General features: G+C 48.3%; 1 protein-coding gene and 1 long non-coding RNA gene across 2 annotated transcripts in view; one reads left to right on the top strand and one right to left on the bottom strand.

The window, feature by feature from the left end:
• Positions 1-13,982: 13,982 nt before the first annotated feature.
• Positions 13,983-14,935, bottom strand: LOC138754992 (uncharacterized). The gene is made up of 2 exons (XR_011351976.1): positions 14,491-14,935; positions 13,983-14,129 (listed from the first exon to the last, which is right to left on the bottom strand). It is a non-coding gene; the product is annotated as an uncharacterized lncRNA (long non-coding RNA).
• Positions 14,237-21,941, top strand: part of efnb3b (ephrin-B3b) — a 102,200-nt gene continuing 94,495 nt past the window's right edge. Inside the window, exon 1 of the mRNA XM_069920102.1 lies at positions 14,237-14,572. Within this exon, the coding sequence (XP_069776203.1) occupies positions 14,451-14,572 (122 nt within the window). The 5' untranslated portion in view covers positions 14,237-14,450. The remainder of the gene's footprint in view (positions 14,573-21,941) is intronic.

Here is a 21,941-nt window from a genome sequence, read left to right as displayed (position 1 = left end):
TCCCTGTAAGTGATTGGAAAGATGGATCTGTGTTTCAGAGTGGGTCTGTGTGTGTTTGCATTGGACTTTGTATTTTTACTTGATGTCTGTGTGTATGTTTGTATGTGATGGCCAGTTAGTTTAATGGTGAATCTTTATGTATTTAAGGAGTTGTGTTTATGTGTGTGTGAACATGTGTATATGTGTGTGAGTGTGTGAGAGTGTGAGTGTGTGTGTTGGTATATGTATGCATGTGTATGCATGTGAGTGTGTTGTTGTACATGTGTGTGAGAGTGTGTGGTTGTACATGTGTGTGTGAGTGTGTGGTTGTACATGAGTGTGTGAGTGTATGGATGTACACATGAGTGTGAGTGTGTGATTGTATGTGTGTGTGTGGTTGTACATGTGTGTGGTTGAACATGTGTGTGTATGGTTGTACATGTGAGTGTGTTGTCGTACATGTGTGTGAGAGTGTGTGGTTGTACATGTGTGTGAGTGTGTGGTTGTACATGAGTGTGTGAGTGTATGGATGTACACATGAGTGTGAGTGTGTGATTGTATGTGTGTGTGTGGTTGTACATGTGTGTGGTTGAACATGTGTGTGTATGGTTGTACATGTGAGTGTGCGGTTGTAATTGTGTGTGTGAGTGTGTGATTGTATATGTGTGTGAGTGTGTAGTTGTACATGTGTGTGAGAGTGTGTGGTTGTACACATGAGCATGAGTGTGTGATTGTATATGTATGAGTGTGTGGTTGTACGTGTGTGTGAGTGAGTGGTTGTACATGTGTGTATGGTTGTACATGTATGTGTGGTTGTACATGGGTGTGTGTGTGGTTATTCATATGAGTGTGTGATTGTACATGTGTGTATGGTTGTACATGTGTGTGTGTGATTGTATATGTGTGTGAGTGTGTAGTTGTACATGTGTGTGTGAGTGTATGGTTGTACATGTGTGTGTGTGAGTGTGTGGTTGTACGTGTGTGTGTGAGTGTGTGGTTGTACATGTGTGGTGTGATTGTATATGTGTGTGTAAGCATGTGGTTGTACACGTGTATGCGTGTGAGTGCATGGTTGTACATGTGTGTGTGTGGTTGTACATGTGTGTGTGGTTGTACATGTGAGTGTGTGGTTGTATGTGTGTGTGTGTGAGTGTATGGTTGTACATTTGTGTGTGAGTGTGTGGTTGTACGAGTGTGTTTGTGAGTGTGTGGTTGTACGTGTGTGTGTGAGTATATGGTTGTACATGTGTGTGTGGTTTTAGGAGTGTGTGTGTGAGTGTATGGTTGTACAAGTGTGTGTGTGAGTGTGTGGTATGTGTGTGTGTGAGTGTATGGTTGTACATGTGTGTGTGTGCTTTTACATGTGTGTGTGAGTGTGTGATTTTACATGAGTGTGCGAGTGTATGGTTGTACATGTGAGTTGAGTGTGTGATTGTGTGTGTGTGTGAGTGTGTGTGTGATTGTACATGTGTGTGCATGTGAGTGTGTGGTTGTACATGTGAGTGTGAGTGTGTGGGTGTACGTGTGTGAGTGTGTGATTGTATATTTGTGTGTGGTTGTACATGTGTGTGTATGTGAGTGTGTGGTACATGTGTGTGTGAGTGTATGGTTGTACATGTGAGTGTGTGAGTGTACTTGTGTGTGTATGAGTGTATGATTGTATATGTGTGTGTGGTTGTACATGTGTGTGTGAGTGTGTGTGGTTGTATATGTGTGTGTGAGTGTGTGATTGTATATGTGATGAGTGTGTAGTTGTACATGTGTGTATGTGAGAGTGTGGTTGTACATGTGTGTATGTGAGAGTGTGGTTGTACATGTGTGTATGTGAGAGTGTGGTTGTACATGTGTGTGTGAGAGTGTGTGGTTGTACATGTGAGTGTGAGAGTGTGTGGATGTAAATGTGTGTGTGTGAGACTGCGTGGTTATACATGTGTGTGAGAGTGTGTGGTTGTACATGTGTGTGTGTGAGTGTGTGGTTGTACATGTGTGTGTGAGTGCATGGATGTACATGTGAGTGTGAGTGTGTGGTTGTATGTGTGTGAGAGTGTGCATGTGTGTGTGTGAGTGTGTGGTTGTACATGTGTGTGTGAGTGTGTGTTTGTACGTGTGTGTGTGGGAGTGTATGGTTGTACATGTGTGTGTTTGGTTTTACGTATGTGTGAGTGCGTGGTTGTTCGTGTGTGTGAGTGTATGGTTGTACATGTGAGTGTGTGATTGTATATGTGTGTGAGTGTGGGATTGTACATGTGAGTGTGAGCATGTGGGTGTACAGGTGTGTGTGTGTGAATGTGTGATTGTATATGTATGAGTGTGTGGTTGTACGTGTGTGTGAGTGAGTGGTTGTACATGTGTGTATGGTTGTACATGTATGTGTGGTTGCACATGGGTGTGTGTGTGGTTATTGATATGAGTGTGTGATTGTACATGTGTGTATGGTTGTACATGTGTGTGTGATTGTATATGTGTGTGAGTGTGTAGTTGTACATGTGTGTGAGTGTATGGTTGTACATGTGAGTGTGAGTGTGTGGTTGTACATGTGTGTGTGAGAGTGTGTGATTGTATATGTGTGTGAGAGTGTGTGGTTGTACATGTGTGTAAGAGTGTTTGATTGTACATGTGTGTGCGTATGAGTGTGTGGTTGTATGAGTGTGTGTGAGTGAACATGTGCATGTGAGTGTGTGATTGTACATGTGTGTGCATGTGAGTGTGTGGTTGTACATGTGAGTGTGAGTGTGTGGGTGTACATGTGTGTGTGAGTGTGTGATTGTATATTTGTTTGTATGATTATACGTGTATGAGTGAGTGTGTGATTGTATATTTGTGTGTGTGATTGTATGTGTATGAGTGAGTGTGTTGTTGTACATGTGTGGATGTATATGTGTGTGTGGTTGTATATGTGTGTGAGTGTGTGGTTGTATATGTGTGTGAGTGTGTGGTTGTACATGTGTGTGTGTGTGAGTGTATGGTTGTATGAGTGTGTTTGAGTGAACATGTGCGTGTGAGTGTATGATTGTACATGTGTGCTCATGTGAGTGTGTGGTTGTACATGTGAGTATGAGTGTACTTGTGTGTGTATGAGTGTGTGATTGTATATGTGTGTGTGGTTGTACGTGTGTGTGTGAGTGTGTGTGGTTGTATATGTGTGAGTGAGTGTGTGATTGTATATGTGATGAGTGTGTAGTTGTACATGTGTGTATGTGAGAGTGTGGTTGTACATGTGTGTGTGAGAGTGTGTGGTTGTACATGTGTGTGAGTGTATGGTTGTACATGTGTGAGTGTGTATGTGTGGTGGTACGAGTGTGTGTGAATGTGAGTTTGTACGTGTGTGTGTGGGAGTGTATGGATGTACATGTGTGTGTTTGGCTTTACGTATGTGTGAGTGTGTGGTTGTTCGTGTGTGTGAGTGTATGGTTGTACATGTGAGTGTGAGCGTGTGGGTGTACAGGTATGTGTGTGAGTGTGGGATTGTACATGTGAGTGTGAACGTGTGGGTGTACAGGTGTGTGTGTGAGTGTGTGATTGTATATGTGTGTGTGTGTGGTTGTACATGTGTGTGTATGTGAGTGTATGGTTGTACATGTTATTGTGAGTGTGTGGTTTTACATGTGTGTGGTTGTGTGTGATTGTATATGTGTGTGTGTGATTGTATATGTGTGTGCATGTGAGAGTGTGGTTGTAAATGTGTGTGAGAGTGTGTGGGTGTACAAGTGTGTGTGTGAGTGTGTGATTGTATATGTGTATGTGTGGTTGTACATGTGTGTGCATGTGAGTGTGTGGTTTTATATGTGTGAGGTTGTGAGTGTGTGTGTGATTGTATATGTGTGAGTGTGTGTTTGTACATGTGTGTGAGTGTGTGATTGTATGTGTGTGTGTGATTGTACATGTGTGTGCATGTGAGTGTGTGGTTGTACATGTGTGTGAGAGTGTGTGTGGGAGTGTGTGATTGTATGTGTGTGTGTGATTGTACATGTGTGTGTGTGGTTTACATGTGTGTGGTATTGACTGTGAGTGTGTGATTGTATATGTGTGAGTGTGTGTTTGTACCTGTGTGTGAGAGTGTGTGGTTGTACATGTGTGTGAGAGTGTGTGGTTCTACATGTGTGTGAGAGTGTGTGGATGTACATGTGTGTGAGAGTGTTTGATTATACATGTGTGTGCGTATGAGTGTGTGGTTGTACAAGTGTGTGTGAGTGCATGGTTGTACATGTGAGTGTGAGTGTGTGGTTGTATGTGTGTGTGAGTGTACATGTGTGTGTGTGAGTGTGTGGTTGTACATGTGAGTGTGAGTGTGTGTGTGTACATGTGTGTGTGTGAGTGTGTGGTTTCACATGTGTGTGTGAGTGTGTGGTTTTACGTCTGTGTGTGTGAGTGTGTGGTTGTACGTGTGTGTGTGAGTGTATGGTTGTACATGTGAGTGTGAGTGTGTGGTTGTACATGTGTGTGTGAGAGTGTGTGATTGTATATGTGTGTGAGAGTGTGTGGTTGTACATGTGTGTGTGAGTGTGTGGTTGTACATGTGTGTGAGAGTGTGTGGTTGTACATGTGTGTGAGAGTGTGTGGTTGTACATGTGTGTGAGAGTGTTTGATTGTACATGTGTGTGCGTATGAGTGTGTGGTTGTACGTGTGTGTGTGAGTGCATGGTTGTACATGTGAGTGTGAGTGTGTGGTTGTATGTGTGTGAGAGTGTGCATGTGTGTGTGTGTGTGAGTGTGTGGTTGTACATGTGAGTGTGAGTGTGTGGGTGTACATGTGTGTGTGTCAGTGTGTGGTTGTACATGTGTGTATGTGAGTGTGTGGTTTTACCTCTGTGTGTGTGAGTGTGTGGTTGTACGTGTGTGTGTGAGTGTATGGTTGTACATGTGAGTGTGAGTGTGTGGTTGTATATGTGTGTGTGATTGTATATGTATGAGTGTGCGGTTATACGTGTATGTGAGTGAGTGGTTGTACATGTGTGTATGGTTGTACATGTATGTGTGGTTGTACAATGGTGTGTGTGTGGTTATTCATATGAGTGTGTGATTGTGCATGTGTGCATGGTTGTACATGTGTGTGTGATTGTATATGTGTGTGAGTGTGTAGTTGTACGTGTGTGTGTGAGTGTGTGGTTGTACGTGTGTGTGTGAGTGTGTGGTTGTACATGTGTGGTGTGATTGTATATGTGTGTGTAAGCATGTGGTTGTACACATGTGTGCATGTAAGTGCATGGTTGTACATGCGTGTGTGTGGTTGTACATGTGTGTGTGGTTGTACATGTGAGTGTGTGGTTGTATATGTGTGAGTGTGTGTTCGTACCTGTGTGTGTGAGTATATGGTTGTACATGTGTGTGTGGTTTTATGAGTGTGTGTGTGAGTGTATGGTTGTACAAGTGTGTGTGTGTGTGTGTGTGTGTGTGTGTGTGTGTGTGTGTGAGTGAGTGTGTGGTACGTGTGTGTGTGAGTGTATGGTTGTACATGTGTGTGTGCTTTTACATGTGTGTGTGAGTGTGTGATTTTACATGAGTGTGTGAGTGTATGGTTGTACATGTGAGTTGAGTGTGTGATTGTATGTGTGTGTGTGAGTGTGTGTGTGATTGTACATGTGTGTGCATGTGAGTGTGTGGTTGTACATGTGAGTGTGAGTGTGTGGGTGTATGTGTGTGTGAGTGTATGATTGTATACTTGTGTGTGTGGTTGTACATGTGTGTGTATGTGAGTGTGTGGTTGTACATGTGTGTGAGTGTATGGTTGTACATGTGAGTGTGTGATTGTATATGTGTGTGTGAGTGTGTGTTTGTACGTGTGTGTGTGGGAGTGTATGGTTGTGCATGTGTGTGTTTGGTTTTACATATGTGTGAGTGTGTGGTTGTTTGTGTGTGTGAGTGTATGGTTGTACATGTGAGTGTGAGCGTGTGGGTGTACAGGTGTGTGTGTGAGTGTGGGATTGTACATGTGAGTGTGAGCATGTGGGTGTACAGGTGTGTGTGTGATTGTATATGTGTATGTGTGGTTGTACATGTGTGTGTATGTGAGTGTGTGGTTGTAAATGTTATTGTGAGTGTGTGGTTTTACATGTGTGTGGTTGTGTGTGAGTGTGTGATTGTATATGTGTGTGTGTGATTGTATATGTGTGTGCATGTGAGTGTGTGGTTGTAAATGTGTGTGAGAGAGTGTGTGTGTGAGTGTGTGATTGTATATGTGTATGTGTGGTTGTACATGTGTGTGCGTGTGAGTGTGTGGTTTTATATGTGTGAGGTTGTGAGTGTGTGTGTGATTGTATATGTGTGAGTGTGTTTGTACATGTGTGTGAGTGTGTGATTGTATGTGTGTGTGTGATTGTACATGTGTGTGCATGTGAGTGTGTAGTTGTACATGTGTGTGAGAGTGTGTGTGGGAGTGTGTGATTGTATGTGTGTGTGTGATTGTACATGTGTGTGTGTGTGAGTGTGTGGTTTTACATGTGTGTGGTATTGACTGTGAGTGTGTGATTGTATATGTGTGAGTGTGTGTTTGTACCTGTGTGTGATAGTGTGTGGTTGTACATGTGTGTGTGAGAGTGTGTGATTGTATATGTGTGTGAGAGTGTGTGGTTGTACATGTGTGTGTGAGTGTGTGGTTGTACATGTGTGTGAGTGTGTGGTTGTACATGTGTGTGAGAGTGTGTGGATGTACATGTGTGTGTGAGTGTGTGGTTGTATGTGGTGTGAGTGTACATGTGTGTGTGTGAGTGTGTGGTTGTACATGTGAGTGTGAGTGTGTGGGTGTACATGTGTGTGTGTGAGTGTGTGGTTTTACATGTGTGTGTGTGAGTGTGTGGTTTTACGTCTGTGTGTGTGAGTCTGTGGTTGTACGTGTGTGTGTGAGTGTATGGTTGTACACATGAGTGTGAGTGTGTGGTTGTACATGTGTGTGTGAGAGTGTGTGATTGTATATGTGTGTGAGAGTGTGTGGTTGTACATGTGTGTGTGAGTGTGTGGTTGTACATGTGTGTGAGAGTGTGTGGTTGTACATGTGTGTGAGAGTGTGTGGTTGTACATGTGTGTGAGAGTGTTTGATTGTACATGTGTGTGCGTATGAGTGTGTGGTTGTATGTGTGTGTGTGAGTGCATGGTTGTACATGTGAGTGTGAGTGTGTGGTTGTACATGTGTGTATGTGAGTGTGTGGTTTTACCTCTGAGTGTGTGGTTGTACGTGTGTGTGTGAGTGTATGGTTGTACATGTGAGTGTGAGTGAGTGGTTGTATATGTGTGTGTGATTGTATATGTATGAGTGTGTGGTTGTACGTGTATGTGAGTGAGTGGTTGTACATGTGTGTATGGTTGTACATGTATGTGTGGTTGTACAATGGTGTGTGTGTGGTTATTCATATGAGCGTGTGATTGTGCATGTGTGCATGGTTGTACATGTGTGTGTGATTTTATATGTGTGTGAGTGTGTAGTTGTACATGTGTGTGTGTGAGTGTGTGGTTGTACGTGTGTGTGTGAGTGTGTGGTTGTACATGTGTGGTGTGATTGTATATGTGTGTGTAAGCATGTGGTTGTACACGTGTGTGCATGTGAGTGCATGGTTGTACATGTGTGTGTGTGGTTGTACATGTGTGTGTTGTTGTACATGTGAGTGTGTGGTTGTATATGTGTGAGTGTGTGTTTGTACCTGTGTGGGTGAGTATATGGTTGTACATGTGTGTGTGGTTTTATGAGTGTGTGTGTGAGTGTATGGTTGTACAAGTGTGCGTGTGTGAGTGTGTGGTACGTGTGTGTGTGTGAGTGTATGGTTGTACATGTGTGTGTGTGCTTTTACATGTGTGTGTGAGTGTGTGATTTAACATGAGTGTGTGAGTGTATGGTTGTACATGTGAGTTGAGTGTGTGATTGTATGTGTGTGTGTGATTGTACATGTGTGAGTGTGTGTTTGTACATGTGTGTGAGTGTGTGATTGTATGTGTGTGTGTGATTGTACATGTGTGTGTGTGAGTGTGTGGTTTACATGTGTGTGGTATTGACTGTGAGTGTGTGTTTGTACCTGTGTGTGAGAGTGTGTGGTTGTACATGTGTGTGTGAGAGTGTGTGATTGTATATGTGTGTGAGAGTGTGTGGTTGTACATGTGTGTGTGAGTGTGTGGTTGTACATGTGAGTGTGAGTGTGTGGTTGTATGTGTGTGTGATTGTACATGTGTGTGTGAGTGTACATGTGTGTGTGAGTGTGTGGTTGTACATGTGAGTGTGAGTGTGTGGGTGTACATGTGTGTGTGTGAGTGTGTGGTTGTACATGAGTGTGTGTGAGTGTGTGGTTTTACGTCTGTGTGTGAGAGTGTGTGATTGTATATGTGTGTGAGAGTGTGTGGTTGTACATGTGAGTGTGAGTGTGTGGTTGTACATGTGTGTGTGAGAGTGTGTGATTGTATATGTGTGTGAGAGTGTGTGGTTGTACATGTGTGTGTGAGTGTGTGGTTGTACATGTGTGTGAGAGTGTGTGGTTGTACATGTGTGTGAGAGTGTGTGGTTGTACATGTGTGTGAGAGTGTTTGATTGTACATGTGTGTGCGTATGAGTGTTTGATTGTACGTGTGTGTGCGAGTGCATGGTTGTACATGTGAGTGTGAGTGTGTGGTTGTACATGTGAGTGTGAGTGTTTGGGTGTAGATGTGTGTGTGAGTGTGTGGTTGTACATGTGTGTGTGTGAGTGTGTGGTTGTACGTGTGAGTGTGAGTGTGTGGGTGTACATGTGTGTGTGTGAGTGTGTGGTTGTACATGAGTGTGTGTGAGTGTGTGGTTTTACGTCTGTGTGTGAGAGTGTGTGATTGTATATGTGTGTGAGAGTGTGTGGTTGTACATGTATGTGTGAGTGTGTGGTTGTACATATGTGTGAGAGTGTGTGGTTGTACATGTGTGTGACAGTGTGTGGTTGTACATGTGTGTGAGAGTGTTTGATTGTACATGTGTGTGCGTATGAGTGTTTGATTGTACGTGTGTGTGCGAGTGCATGGTTGTACATGTGAGTGTGAGTGTGTGGTTGTACATGTGAGTGTGAGTGTTTGGGTGTAGATGTGTGTGTGAGTGTGTGGTTGTACATGTGTGTGTGTGAGTGTGTGGTTGTACGTGTGTGTGTGTGTGAATGTATGGTTGTACATGTGAGTGTGAGTGTGTGGTTGTATATGTGTGTGTGAGTGTGTGATTGTATATGTATGAGTGTGTGGTTGTATGTGTGTGTGAGTGAGTGGTTGTACATGTGTGTATGGTTGTACATGTATGTGTGGTTGTACATGGGTGTGTGTGGTTATTCATATGAGTGTGTGATTGTGCATGTGTGTATGATTGTACATGTGTGTGTGATTGTATATGTGTGTGAGTGTGTAGTTGTACAAGTGTGTGTGTGAGTGTGTGGTTGTACGTGTGTGTGTGAGTGTGTGGTTGTACATGTGTGGTGTGATTGTATATGTGTGTGTAAGCATGAGGTTGTACACGTGTGTGCATGTGAGTGCATGGTTGTATATGTGTGTGTGTGGTTGTACATGTGTGTGTGGTTGTACATGTGAGTGTGTGGTTGTATGTGTGTGTGTGTGAGTGTATGGTTGTACATTTGTGTGTGAGTGTGTGGTTGTACGTGTGTGTTTGTGAGTGTGTGGTTGTACGTGTGTGTGTGAGTATATGGTTGTACATGTGTGTGTGGTTTTATGAGTGTGTGTGAGTGTATGGTTGTACAAGTGTGTGTGTGTGAGTGTGTGGTACGTGTGTGTTTGAGTGTATGGTTGTACATGTGTGTGTGCTTTTACATGTGTGTGTGAGTGTGTGATTTTACATGAGTGTGTGAGTGTATGGTTGTACATGTGAGTTGAGTGTGTGATTGTATGTGTGTGTGTGTGAGTGTGTGTGTGATTGTACATGTGTGTGCATGTGAGTGTGTGGTTGTACATGTGAGTGTGAGTGTGTGGGTGTACATGTGAGTGTGAGTGTGTGGGTGTATGTGTGTGTGAGTGTATGATTGTATATTTGTGTGTGTGTTTGTACATGTGTGTGTATGTGAGTGTGTGGTTGTACATGTGAGCGTGTGATTGTATATGTGTGTGTGAGTGTGTGTTTATACATGTTTGTGCATGTGAGTGTGTGGTTTTATATGTGTGAAGTTGTGAGTGTGTGTGTGAGTGTACATGTGTGTGTGTGAGTGTGTGGTTGTACATGTGAGTGTGAGTGTGTGGGTGTACATGTGTGTGTGTGAGTGTGTGGTTGTACATGAGTGTGTGTGAGTGTGTGGTTTTATGTCTGTGTGTGAGAGTGTGTGATTGTATATGTGTGTGAGAGTGTGTGGTTATACATGTATGTGTGAGTGTGTGGTTGTACATATGTGTGAGAGTGTGTGGTTGTATATGTGTGTGACAGTGTGTGGTTGTACATGTGTGTGAGAGTGTGTGATTTTACATGAGTGTGTGAGTGTATGGTTGTACATGTGAGTTGAGTGTGTGATTGTATGTGTGTGTGTGAGTGTGTGTGTGATTGTACATGTGTGTGCATGTGAGTGTGTGGTTGTACATGTGAGTGTGAGTGTGTGGGTGTACGTGTGTGTGAGTGTGTGATTGTATATTTGTGTGTGGTTGTACATGTGTGTGTATGTGAGTGTGTGGTTGTACATGTGTGTGTGAGTGTGTGATTGTACATGTGTGGTGTGATTGTAAATGTGTGTGTAAGCATGTGGTTGTACACATGTGTGCGTGTGAGTGCATGGTTGTACATGTGTGTGTGGTTGTACATGTGTGTGTGGTTGTACATGTGAGTGTGTGGTTGTATGTGTGTGTGTGAGTGTATGGTTGTACATTTGTGTGTGAGTGTGTGGTTGTACATGTGTGTTTGTGAATGTGTGGTTGTACGTGTGTGTGTGAGTGTATGGTTGTACATGTGTGTGTGCTTTTACATGTGTGTGTGAGTGTGTGATTTTACATGAGTGTGTGAGTGTATGGTTGTACATGTGAGTTGAGAGTGTGATTGTATGTGTGTGTGAGTGTGTGTGTGATGTACATGTGTGTGCATGTGAGTGTGTGATTGTACATGTGTGTGTATGTGAGTGTGTGGTTGTACATGTGTGTGTGAGTGTATGGTTGTACATGTGAGTGTTTGATTGTATATGTGTGTGTGACTGTGTGGTTATACATGTTTGTGTGTGTGAGTGCGTGATTTTACATGTGTGTGGTTGTGAGTGTGAGTGTGTGATTGTATATGTGTGTGACTGTGTGGTTGTATATGTGTGTGTTCATATATGTGTGTGAGTGTGTGGTTGTATGTGTGTGTGAGTGTATGGTTGTACATGTGAGTTGAGTGTGTGATTGCATATGTGTGTGACTGTGTGGTTGTATATGTGTGTGATCATATATGTGTGTGAGTGTGTGGTTGTATGTGTGTGAGTGTATGGTTGTACATGTGAGTTGAGTGTGTGATTGTATATGTGTGTGTGAGTGCGTGATTGTACATGTGTGTGCATGTGAGTGTGTGGTTGTACATGTGAGTGTGAGTGTGTGGGTGTACATGTGTGTGTGAGTGTGTGATTGTATATTTGTGTGTATGATTATACGTGTGTGGGTGAGTGTGTGATTGTATATTTGTGTGTGTGATTGTATGTGTATGAGTGAGTGTGTGTGATTGTATGTGTATGAGTGAGTGTGTGGTTGTACATGTGTGGTTGTATATGTGTGTGTGGTTGTATATGTGTGTGAGTGTGTGGTTGTATATGTGTGTGAGTGTGTGGTTGTACATGTGTGTGTGTGAGTGTATGGTTGTATGAGTGTGTGTGAGTGAACATGTGCGTGTGAGTGTGTGATTGTACATGTGTGTGCATGTGAGTGTGTGGTAGTACATGTGAGTGTGAGTGTGTGAGTGTACTTGTGTGTGTATGAGTGTGTGATTGTATATGTGTGAGTGTGTGGTTGTACCTGTGTGTGAGAGTGTGTGGTTGTACATGTGTGTGTGAGAGTGTGTGGTTGTACATGTGTGTGTGAGAGTGTGTGATTGTATATGTGTTTGAGAGTGTGTGGTTGTACATGTGTGTGTGAGTGTGTGGTTGTACATGTGTGGTTGTACATGTGTGTGTGTGGTTGTACACATGTGTGTATGTGAGTGTGTGGTTGTACATGTGTGTGTGAGTGTATGGTTGTACATGTGTGTGTGTGTGATTGTATATGTGTGTGTGTGATTGTATATGTGTGTGTGTGGTTGTACATGTGTGTGTGAGAGTGTGTGATTGTATATGTGTTTGAGAGTGTGTGGTTGTACATGTGTGTGTGAGTGTGTGGTTGTACATGTGTGTGAGAGTGTGTGGTTGTACATGTGTGTGAGAGTGTGTGGTTGTACATGTGTGTGAGAGTGTGTGGTTGTACATGTGTGTGAGAGTGTTTGATTGTACATGTGTGTGCATATTAGTGTGTGGTTGTACATGTGATTGTGAGTGTGTGGGTGTACATGTGTGTGTGTGTGTGGTTGTACATGTGTGTGTGTGAGTGTGTGGTTTTACGTCTGTGTGTGTGAGTGTGTGGTTGTACGTGTGTGTGTGTGTGAGTGTGTATGGTTGTACATGTGAGTGTGAGTGTGTGGTTGTACATGTGTGTGTTAGAGTGTGTTATTGTATATGTGTGTGAGAGTGTGTGGTTGTACGTGTGTGTGAGTGTGTGGTTGAACATGTGTGTGAGAGTGTGTGGTTGTAGATGTGTGTGAGAGTGTGTGGTTGTACATGTGTGTGAGAGTGTTTGATTGTACATGTGTGTGCGTATGAGTGTGTGGTTGTACGCGTGTGTGTGAGTGCATGGTTGTACATGTGAGTGTGAGTGTGTGGTTGTATGTGTGTGTGAGTGTACATGTGTGTGTGAGTGTGTGGTTGTACATGTGAGTGTGAGGGTGTACATGTGTGTGTGTGAGTGTGTGGTTGTACATGTGTGTGTGTGTGAGTGTGTGGTTTTACGTCTGTGTGTGTGAGTGTGTGGTTGTACGTGTGTGTGTGAGTGTATGGTTGTACATGTGAGTGTGTGGTTGTATATGTGTGTGTGAGTGTACATGTGTGTGCGTGTGGTTGTACATGTGAGTGTGAGGGTGTACATGTATGTGTGTGAGTGTGTGTTTGTATATGTGTGTGTGGTTGTACATGTGTGTGTATGTGAGTGTGTGGTTATACATTTGTGTGGTGGTGAGTGTGAGAGTGTGATTGTATATGTGTGAGTGTGTGGTTGTACATGTGTGTGTGGTTGTGCATGTGAGTGTGTGGTTGTACATGTGTGTGTGAGTGTGTTATTGTACATGTGTGTGTGAGTGTGTGGTTGTACATGTGTGTGTGAGTGTGTGGTTGTACATGTGTGTGAGAGTGTGTGGTTGTACATGTGTGTGAGAGTGTGTGGTTGTACATGTGTGTGAGAGTGTTTGATTGTACATGTGTGTGCGTATTAGTGTGTGGTTGTACATGTGATTGTGAGTGTGTGGGTGTACGTGTGTGTGTGTGTGTGGTTGTACATGTGTGTGTGTGTGAGTGTGTGGTTTTACGTCTGTGTGTGTGAGTGTGTGGTTGTACGTGTGTGTGTGTGAGTGTATGGTTGTACATGTGAGTGTGTGTTTGTATGTGTGTGTGGTTGTACATGTGTGTGTATGTGAGTGTGTGGTTATACATTTGTGTGGTGGTGAGTGTGAGAGTGTGATTGTATATGTGTGAGTGTGTGGTTGTACATGTGTGTGTTGTTGTACATGTGTGTGGTTGTACATATGTGTGAGTGTGTGTTTGTACGTGTGTGTGTTTGTACGTGTGTGTGTGGTTGCACATGTGTGTGAGAGTGTGTGATTGTACATGTGTGTGTGAGAGTGTGTGGTTGTACATGTGTGTGTGTGTGTGTGTGTGTGTGTGTGTGTGTGTGTGTGTTAGTGTGAATATGTGTTGAATCTTTTAGAGAGCAGTATGGAACCGAACGGTCTCACACAAAGGGACACAATAACAAAGAGAGGAATGGACCCAAACTCTGACCCTGTACAAGATTAAGCGAACTCGTCCCATTCAGGATATATGTCTGACCTGAACTCTTTTTTTATTGTTCTTTAAATGTCAGCCTTTTGGTTTTAGCCGACAGAAAAGTTGCCTCCCTGCGCCGCGCACCTTTGATGGATGAGCCGTGCCTGCAGACTCCTCCCCCGTAGCCTGGTCCACGGAATAATTCTGTAGAGAGAGAGAGAGAGAGAGAGTAAAAGAGCGGTTGCCGGGGGTGGGAGGGGAAAGGGAGCGACAACTCGGGGAGGGGAGAGAGGGAGAGGGGGAGAGGGAGAGGTGGCCGGACGATGCGGGGTCCCCTTTACCCTGGTCAATTGAATCGAACCAACTTTCCCCTCCAGGGGGGCAACTTGGGCGCCGTTGGCTCAGGGCTGCGGGTGGGCGGCGGGGCGCCGCGGGCACGGAGCCGGGCCAGCAGCGCCGAGGGGTGGCCGGGGCCAAAGCGACTTGCCCGCCGTGCACTCGCTGACTCCCGCCGGACTCTGGAAGATGCGGGCGTTCGCGGGACCGTTGCGTGGATTAAACTCGCCTCTTCTTCTCCTCGTCCTGGACCTGTGGGCAGTGGCGGCTGAAATCCTGGAGCCCATTTACTGGAATACACTGAACGAAAGGTAGGCGACCCCTCTTCTCCCTGTCGGGGCGGGGGACGGGCGCTGGGGAAGAGTTTCACGCGTTCCCCGGGTAAGTTTCCATTCAGAAGGAGGGCTTGCTTCGCTGCGAACTCTCCCGAGCTGCTCTGTTCTGGAGGAGCCGGGGATCGGGCTCCGTCCGTTCCCCTCCCCGAGTGGGGAGCAATGTGCAGCGCCCCGGCAGCGCGACTCCGGACTTCTCTCCTCTGCTTTCATGGGTGTTTGTTGCAATGAGAGGTTGTGCGTTGCGGGCCGGGGCGGGGATTCTTTCCGAAGAAGTTCGCCCGGGCTCGATCGGCAGGGTTTTCAGCACTTTGTGGAGCTCGATTTTACTGAACGGTCGATTCCCTCCGTCCAGAGTCAAATTCGTCCAATGCACAACCAAGCGAGTGTTTGAGAGGGGGCTGCGTGAGTGGGGGAGAGGGGGCTGCGTGAGTGGGGGAGAGGGGGCTGCGTGAGTGGGGGAGAGGGGGCTGCGTGAGTGGGGGAGAGGGGGCTGCGTGAGTGGGGGAGAGGGGGCTGCGTGAGTGGGGGAGAGGGGGCTGCGTGAGTGGGGGAGAGGGGGCTGCGGGAGTGGGGGAGAGGGGGCTGCGGGAGTGGGGGAGAGGGGGCTGCGGGAGTGGGGGCTGCGGGAGTGGGGGCTGCGGGAGTGGGGGCTGCGGGAGTGGGGGCTGCGGGAGTGGGGGCTGCGGGAGTGGGGGCTGCGGGAGTGGGGGCTGCGGGAGTGGGGGCTGCGGGAGTGGGGGCTGCGGGAGTGGGGGCTGCGGGAGTGGGGGCTGCGGGAGTGGGGGCTGCGGGAGTGGGGGCTGCGGGAGTGGGGGCTGCGGGAGTGGGGGCTGCGGGAGTGGGGGCTGCGGGAGAGGGGGCTGCGGGAGAGGGGGCTGCGGGAGAGGGGGCTGCGGGAGAGGGGGCTGCGGGAGAGGGGGCTGCGGGAGAGGGGGCTGCGGGAGAGGGGGCTGCGGGAGAGGGGGCTGCGGGAGAGGGGGCTGCGGGAGAGGGGGCTGCGGGAGAGGGGGCTGCGGGAGAGGGGGCTGCGGGAGAGGGGGCTGCGGGAGAGGGGGCTGCGGGAGAGGGGGCTGCGGGAGAGGGGGCTGCGGGAGAGGGGGCTGCGGGAGAGGGGGCTGCGGGAGAGGGGGCTGCGGGAGAGGGGGCTGCGGGAGAGGGGGCTGCGGGAGAGGGGGCTGCGGGAGAGGGGGCTGCGGGAGAGGGGGCTGCGGGAGAGGGGGCTGCGGGAGAGGGGGCTGCGGGAGAGGGGGCTGCGGGAGAGGGGGCTGCGGGAGAGGGGGCTGCGGGAGAGGGGGCTGCGGGAGAGGGGGCTGCGGGAGAGGGGGCTGCGGGAGAGGGGGCTGCGGGAGAGGGGGCTGCGGGAGAGGGGGCTGCGGGAGAGGGGGCTGCGGGAGAGGGGGCTGCGGGAGAGGGGGCTGCGGGAGAGGGGGCTGCGGGAGAGGGGGCTGCGGGAGAGGGGGCTGCGGGAGAGGGGGCTGCGGGAGAGGGGGCTGCGGGAGAGGGGGCTGCGGGAGAGGGGGCTGCGGGAGAGGGGGCTGCGGGAGAGGGGGCTGCGGGAGAGGGGGCTGCGGGAGAGGGGGCTGCGGGAGAGGGGGCTGCGGGAGAGGGGGCTGCGGGAGAGGGGGCTGCGGGAGAGGGGGCTGCGGGAGAGGGGGCTGCGGGAGAGGGGGCTGCGGGAGAGGGGGCTGCGGGAGAGGGGGCTGCGGGAGAGGGGGCTGCGGGAGAGGGGGCTGCGGGAGAGGGGGCTGCGGGAGAGGGGGCTGCGGGAGAGGGGGCTGCGGGAGAGGGGGCTGCGGGAGAGGGGGCTGCGGGAGAGGGGGCTGCGGGAGAGGGGGCTGCGGGAGAGGGGGCTGCGGGAGAGGGGGCTGCGGGAGAGGGGGCTGCGGGAGAGGGGGCTGCGGGAGAGGGGGCTGCGGGAGAGGGGGCTGCGGGAGAGGGGGCTGCGGGAGAGGGGGCTGCGGGAGAGGGGGCTGCGGGAGAGGGGGCTGCGGGAGAGGGGGCTGCGGGAGAGGGGGCTGCGGGAGAGGGGGCTGCGGGAGAGGGGGCTGCGGGAGAGGGGGCTGCGGGAGAGGGGGCTGCGGGAGAGGGGGCTGCGGGAGAGGGGGCTGCGGGAGAGGGGGCTGCGGGAGAGGGGGCTGCGGGAGAGGGGGCTGCGGGAGAGGGGGCTGCGGGAGAGGGGGCTGCGGGAGAGGGGGCTGCGGGAGAGGGGGCTGCGGGAGAGGGGGCTGCGGGAGAGGGGGCTGCGGGAGAGGGGGCTGCGGGAGAGGGGGCTGCGGGAGAGGGGGCTGCGGGTGTGGGGGCTGCGGGAGTGGGTGTGTGTGTGTGTGTGAGAATTTGCTCATGTGTGTTTGTAGGTCTCTGAGCCTGTGTCTTCCCCCTTGTTTTGTGTCTCTCACTCTCTGGGCTTGTGTGTCTGAATATGGTTTTCTGCCCTCTATGTTTGTGCTTGTCTCCTATTTTGTTGACATTATTCTATGTCTCTATCTGAATATGTGTGAGTAGGTGTGTATTTGTTTGTGAGAGTGTGTGTGAGAGAGGAGAGGGTGTGTATGTATGTACATGAGAGTGTGTGAGTGGGGTGTAGGTGTGTGTGTGTGTGAGACTGTGAGCATATGTATGTTTGTGAACATGAGTAGATATGTATGCCTTTCAGTGTGCTACTGTATGTGAGTGTGTGTTTGTAAATTTGTGTTCTGACTTTCTTCTGAAGAATGTTTTGCTCCTGACATTAGCAGGTAACTCACAATCACTGATGTGGCGAATTCACCCTTGCCTTGAGTTGGATGATGAGGTCTAATGCTGGTTCTAAGTGATTGCCTCTTGCATTTAGAACACCTCAACATTGCCTCCTTATTTTTCTTTAGATGGGATGTGCAGCTGAACTTTCATTTTCCTGTAAACTCATCATGCCAGCCCACATCCACCTCTCTCTCTCTCTCACACACACACACACACACACACACACACACACACACACACACACACACACACACACACACACACACACACACACACACACACACACACACCTCACAGTCCCACCTGGCAATCCCGTTCCCCTGCTCCCACCTATTTCCCCAACCCTCAAATCCAAACCTCACCCCCATTCTGTCTTCCTGGCACTCTGGGAGACGTTAAACCACATTCCTGCTCTGACATAGTGTGCCCTTGACAAAATTTACTCCCGTGGGGAAGGAGATGCAGGAGTAGCGAGCCAGACCACCAGGCTGAGACACAGCTTCTTCCCATGGGCAGTGACGAAATCCTCATACAAACCCTCTCGAGACTCAACTGTAATATTTATTTATTTAAATACTTATGTGTGTGTGTATATATATGGACTACGCATGTATTATTTGTCTGTCTGTGTGTTCTGTCTGTATATGTATTTGCAGTGTGTTGCACAAAGGACAGGAGAACGCTGTTTCATCAGGTTGTACATGTACAATTAGATGATAAATCAAACTGTTATTTAAACGGGCCCAAGTGCAGCTTCATTTGGCAATTTTTTCCCTCCTGGATCAAACAGGTCATTAAAAAAAAATCTCCACTATCTAATGGCAAAGTTAAACTCCCGAATTAGTCCCTCTCAGGGCCATCACTAGGCTCTGGCTGCTGGATGTATATTGAGTTTAACAGGAGGGCAAATCTGGTTGAGTTCGGTCAGCGACCTGCACCACGGTCCCCGGACCATGTGGGAGTTTTGAGAGAGGGTTGGGGATTATTTGAGAAAATGCCTTACAGGACCAACAGTTGGAGCAGTCTTATCCACAGAAGCGATCTCCAACTGGTGCCAAGATTTGTAAATTCTCCGCAGACAGGCAGTTTGATTGAAGTTGGTGTTTGCTCCTGATCTGTGTTCTGTTAAATGGACTCATGGGGGTTAGCGGATTCCTCCCCAGAAGACCTGTGGTTTGTGGCTTGGACCCAGGGGCCACTTAACACTGCATTAAACAGCCAGAGGATTGTTATCTACATGTATAAGGAGCTAGCAGTAAGCACTCCAGTCAAAAGCGCAGGGTTAAGGGCACATGGTATCCAAGGGTTTAGAGCAGGGGTGGCCAAACAGTTTTGGTTGTGGGCCACATTCAGAAAAATATAAGATGTCATGGGGCCAAACAATATTAAGCCGGCATTTTTCAACCACTGCGGGGTGGGGGGGGGAGAGGGAAAATGGTGCTTTTAGACCAGAAAACTCTCATGCTATTAAAAATTTATTCACTATCAAGGTAACTATACATCACTACTGAACAGTTTAACTGTTGACATGACAGTAGTTTTTTTTTGATGGGTTCACATATTTCAGAAGGCATTTCTGTATTTGCTGCTCTGAAATTTAATTTAAATGAAGACAATAAAGCTCTTGAAAGCTCTCATTTAGAAAGCTGGGTCCAAAATAACAGCTGGAGAAAAGTTTGAGAAAGGGACAAGGCCATCTCCAACATTCCTCCACAGCTCTCAGTGAATCCAGTCCATGGACCAAGTGTCCTCCTTACTAATTATGATGCAGTGTGTAAATCTACAGATGGGCCATTAAAGTTAACAGATTCCTTGCGAATCAAACAAACTCGCTTCCCCTTGACTCCTGCGAGAAAGTATCCACCACCTCTGAAATTTTCAGCACTCTCTGGCTACTTTCCGCCTTTTCTGTTCCGCCATGTTTAATCAACTGAGGTAAACTTTTTTTAACTGAAGCAAAAGTTTTTTTTAACTGAGGTATGTGTTTTCATCGATGAGTAACATTGCAACGGTCAGTTTAGCAGTTGTTCAAAATGGCGGCGACATCTAGTGTCGAAACTAAGAAGTGTAATGTACATGCAGAGCAATTTATTGTTAGAGACTATGTTCTAACAGGCTATATTCCTTTTTATTAAAAGAAAATTCAGCCTGGGCTACTTAAAAATGTGCCTGAGGGCCAATGGCTCACTAGGGATGGTCATGCAGTGCAGTTATTCCACTATGGCCCTCATCCTGTACCAGACCATCCAGAATCCTTAGCAATATTTCTTGTGCTAACGTTACTGGTAAGTTGTAATTCCTGTGCATCACTGAATGTAATGGCGGTCATAGTGAGATAAACACCAGAACATTTGACAAAAGCAGCAACTGTAAAAACACCGGCAGCAACAAAAACAACAACGGTTGCTTGTGCGGATGGACCCACGGGACTTGAAGCGTCGTTGCCGTCAGGTCACAGAGACTGCGTGAGAATGTTCAAAAAGTAAACGAGCATTGAGCTTTAGCCTCGTAGGGAGAGTGATACCCGTCAGCTGGGTTTATGAAAAATGGTTTTGTTATAACTAATGACGGATATTTTTATAAAAAATAATAAATTTCTGCTGAAACCCTGCAAAAAGATTTTATAGACGGTCGTTTTGGCTTCACCCTCTCTGATGGTGTCACCCGGTGTGGTCCGCATCCCCCTAGTGACACCAGTGCTGGGGACTGTAGTAACTGACAGAATCCGATTCTCATGCATGCGCTGGTGGCTGGAGTTCGGAGTGAGCGGCAACACGAAGCTCGTTCCCCACTGAGGGGGGTGGGGACCTGGAACTAATGCCTACTCCATCAAGAAATGCTGTTGAGCCTGGAGGGCTGTTGGAAATCTCAAAACAAGTTGGTAGCTGCTGGTTCGGGAGATTGAGGGTCACGAGGCAAGAAAGATTCAAGATTCAATTTATTGCCATTGTAATAGTACATGAAATCTCTTTTGCCTGCGGTAAGGCAGACAGATTCGCGATAGGCAGAAATTGCCTGAAGCTCCTCTTATAGTCAGTGAAAAGGAAGCAGAGATCCTCCCCCAGAGTCACCGAGTGTCCGTAAATTTGCTTTCAGCGCTCCCGCAACCTCACAGAGTCCAGTCCAAACCATCGGCCGCCAGATCCGAATCTTTGACATGGTCAGGAAGCCTCAGCGCCCTCAGCACCCCCTGGCCTTCCAGATCCGATACCTGGTACACCTTCAGCCAGTTTTGAGCCAGTCTCCAGCAGTCCACAGTCAGGCGCGAGATTCCCCCCCCCCACCGACAGTAGTCTCCAGCAGCCATTGGGTCTTTCAGACGCAGCTGGTCCTGTGGGTCGTCTCCTTCTCAGATGGTGGGGGGGAGGTGTGGTCTCCCCGTTTACTGGTTTACTCCCCCTGGCGTCTGCAGCCCCTCGTGGCCGCTGCCGTTCAGAGACGCCGCAGTCGCAGGATTTTAAATAAAACGACCACCGGCTCCTTTAACGGGCCATTCAAAGATGAGCGGAGATGACGGCAGTTGACTGGACGGCTGGGAACGGTGTATCTCTCTGCAGGTCCACGCCGGTGGCAGCGCCGCCATAACAGTGGATCTGGCAGGGTTTGATGACGGCCTGCTGCAAGATTGAGAGTTTGTGACCCAATCAGGAGATGCAAAGAGTAGGTCTGCACTCCCAATGGAGTACCAAGGAGTGAGGAGCTCCTGAGGGAGGGACGGTAGTGATAGACCATCGCTCTGTGGGCTGGGAGGGGCAGAACTGAGGGAGCACCGCACTGTGGGAGGGTCAGTGAGGGAGCTCTGCATTATGGGAGGGGCGGTGATTGGGGGGACCCCACTGGAGGTTCCTGTATGCAGGAGTCCTCCCTCTTTACATCGGGGACCTGGGGTAGAGAGTGCTGCACTGAGCAGTGCCGTGTAATCACTCCTGAGTCGGTTCACCGACACCCCGACTGCCTGTCACTTCTGCGGCTGGGAGGAGACGGTGCCCCTCATCTTTGTGGAGTGCGTGAGGCTGCAGCTCCCACCCCCATTTTCCCACCTGAAGGGGCTGGTCCTCAAATTCTGGTTACACTTCGGCCCCCACGGCTCCTGATCTACGCCACCCGGTGCGAAAGGGGGCTGGGCACTCAGCATATCTCCCTGTGGGCCTGGCAAAACTGGGTTGAGGTGGCGGGCGGCCGATGGAGAGCTGACCGCCTGCCTGCCTTTCAGGGGGTCACGTGTGGAAACAAGGGGATGGTGGCCGAGCTCAGGGAACGGTGGGGCCCCCCGGGGATGGCGTGCATGGTGGATGATGAAAATCATGTTTTAATTGGACGTGTAACGCTGTGTAATACGTGGTCGTAATTACTGCTTCCCATGGTTTTGTGGCCACGAGTTATGGTGGATTTTGAGTCTAGTTGTGGGTTTCATGTTTGTAATGTTATAATTTGTATATTTATTTACATAAAAAAGTGGGCTGGGCTAAGAGGATTCAAATCTTGGACTCTTGTTTTCTCCATGGGGAATACTGGATGGAGTCCTTTGAGGTGGATTGAGTTGGCACAACTTCAGACCACATGAGACTTGCCCTCCTCTCCTTTGTTGTGGGCTATTGTTTATACG

The sequence above is a fragment of the Narcine bancroftii genome, chromosome 2 (genome assembly GCF_036971445.1).
Source record: "Narcine bancroftii isolate sNarBan1 chromosome 2, sNarBan1.hap1, whole genome shotgun sequence".
Classification (NCBI taxonomy): Eukaryota; Metazoa; Chordata; class Chondrichthyes; order Torpediniformes; family Narcinidae; genus Narcine; species Narcine bancroftii.
The sequence above is the reverse complement of the archived record's forward strand: the minus strand, read 5'-3'. Positions and strand labels throughout refer to the sequence as shown.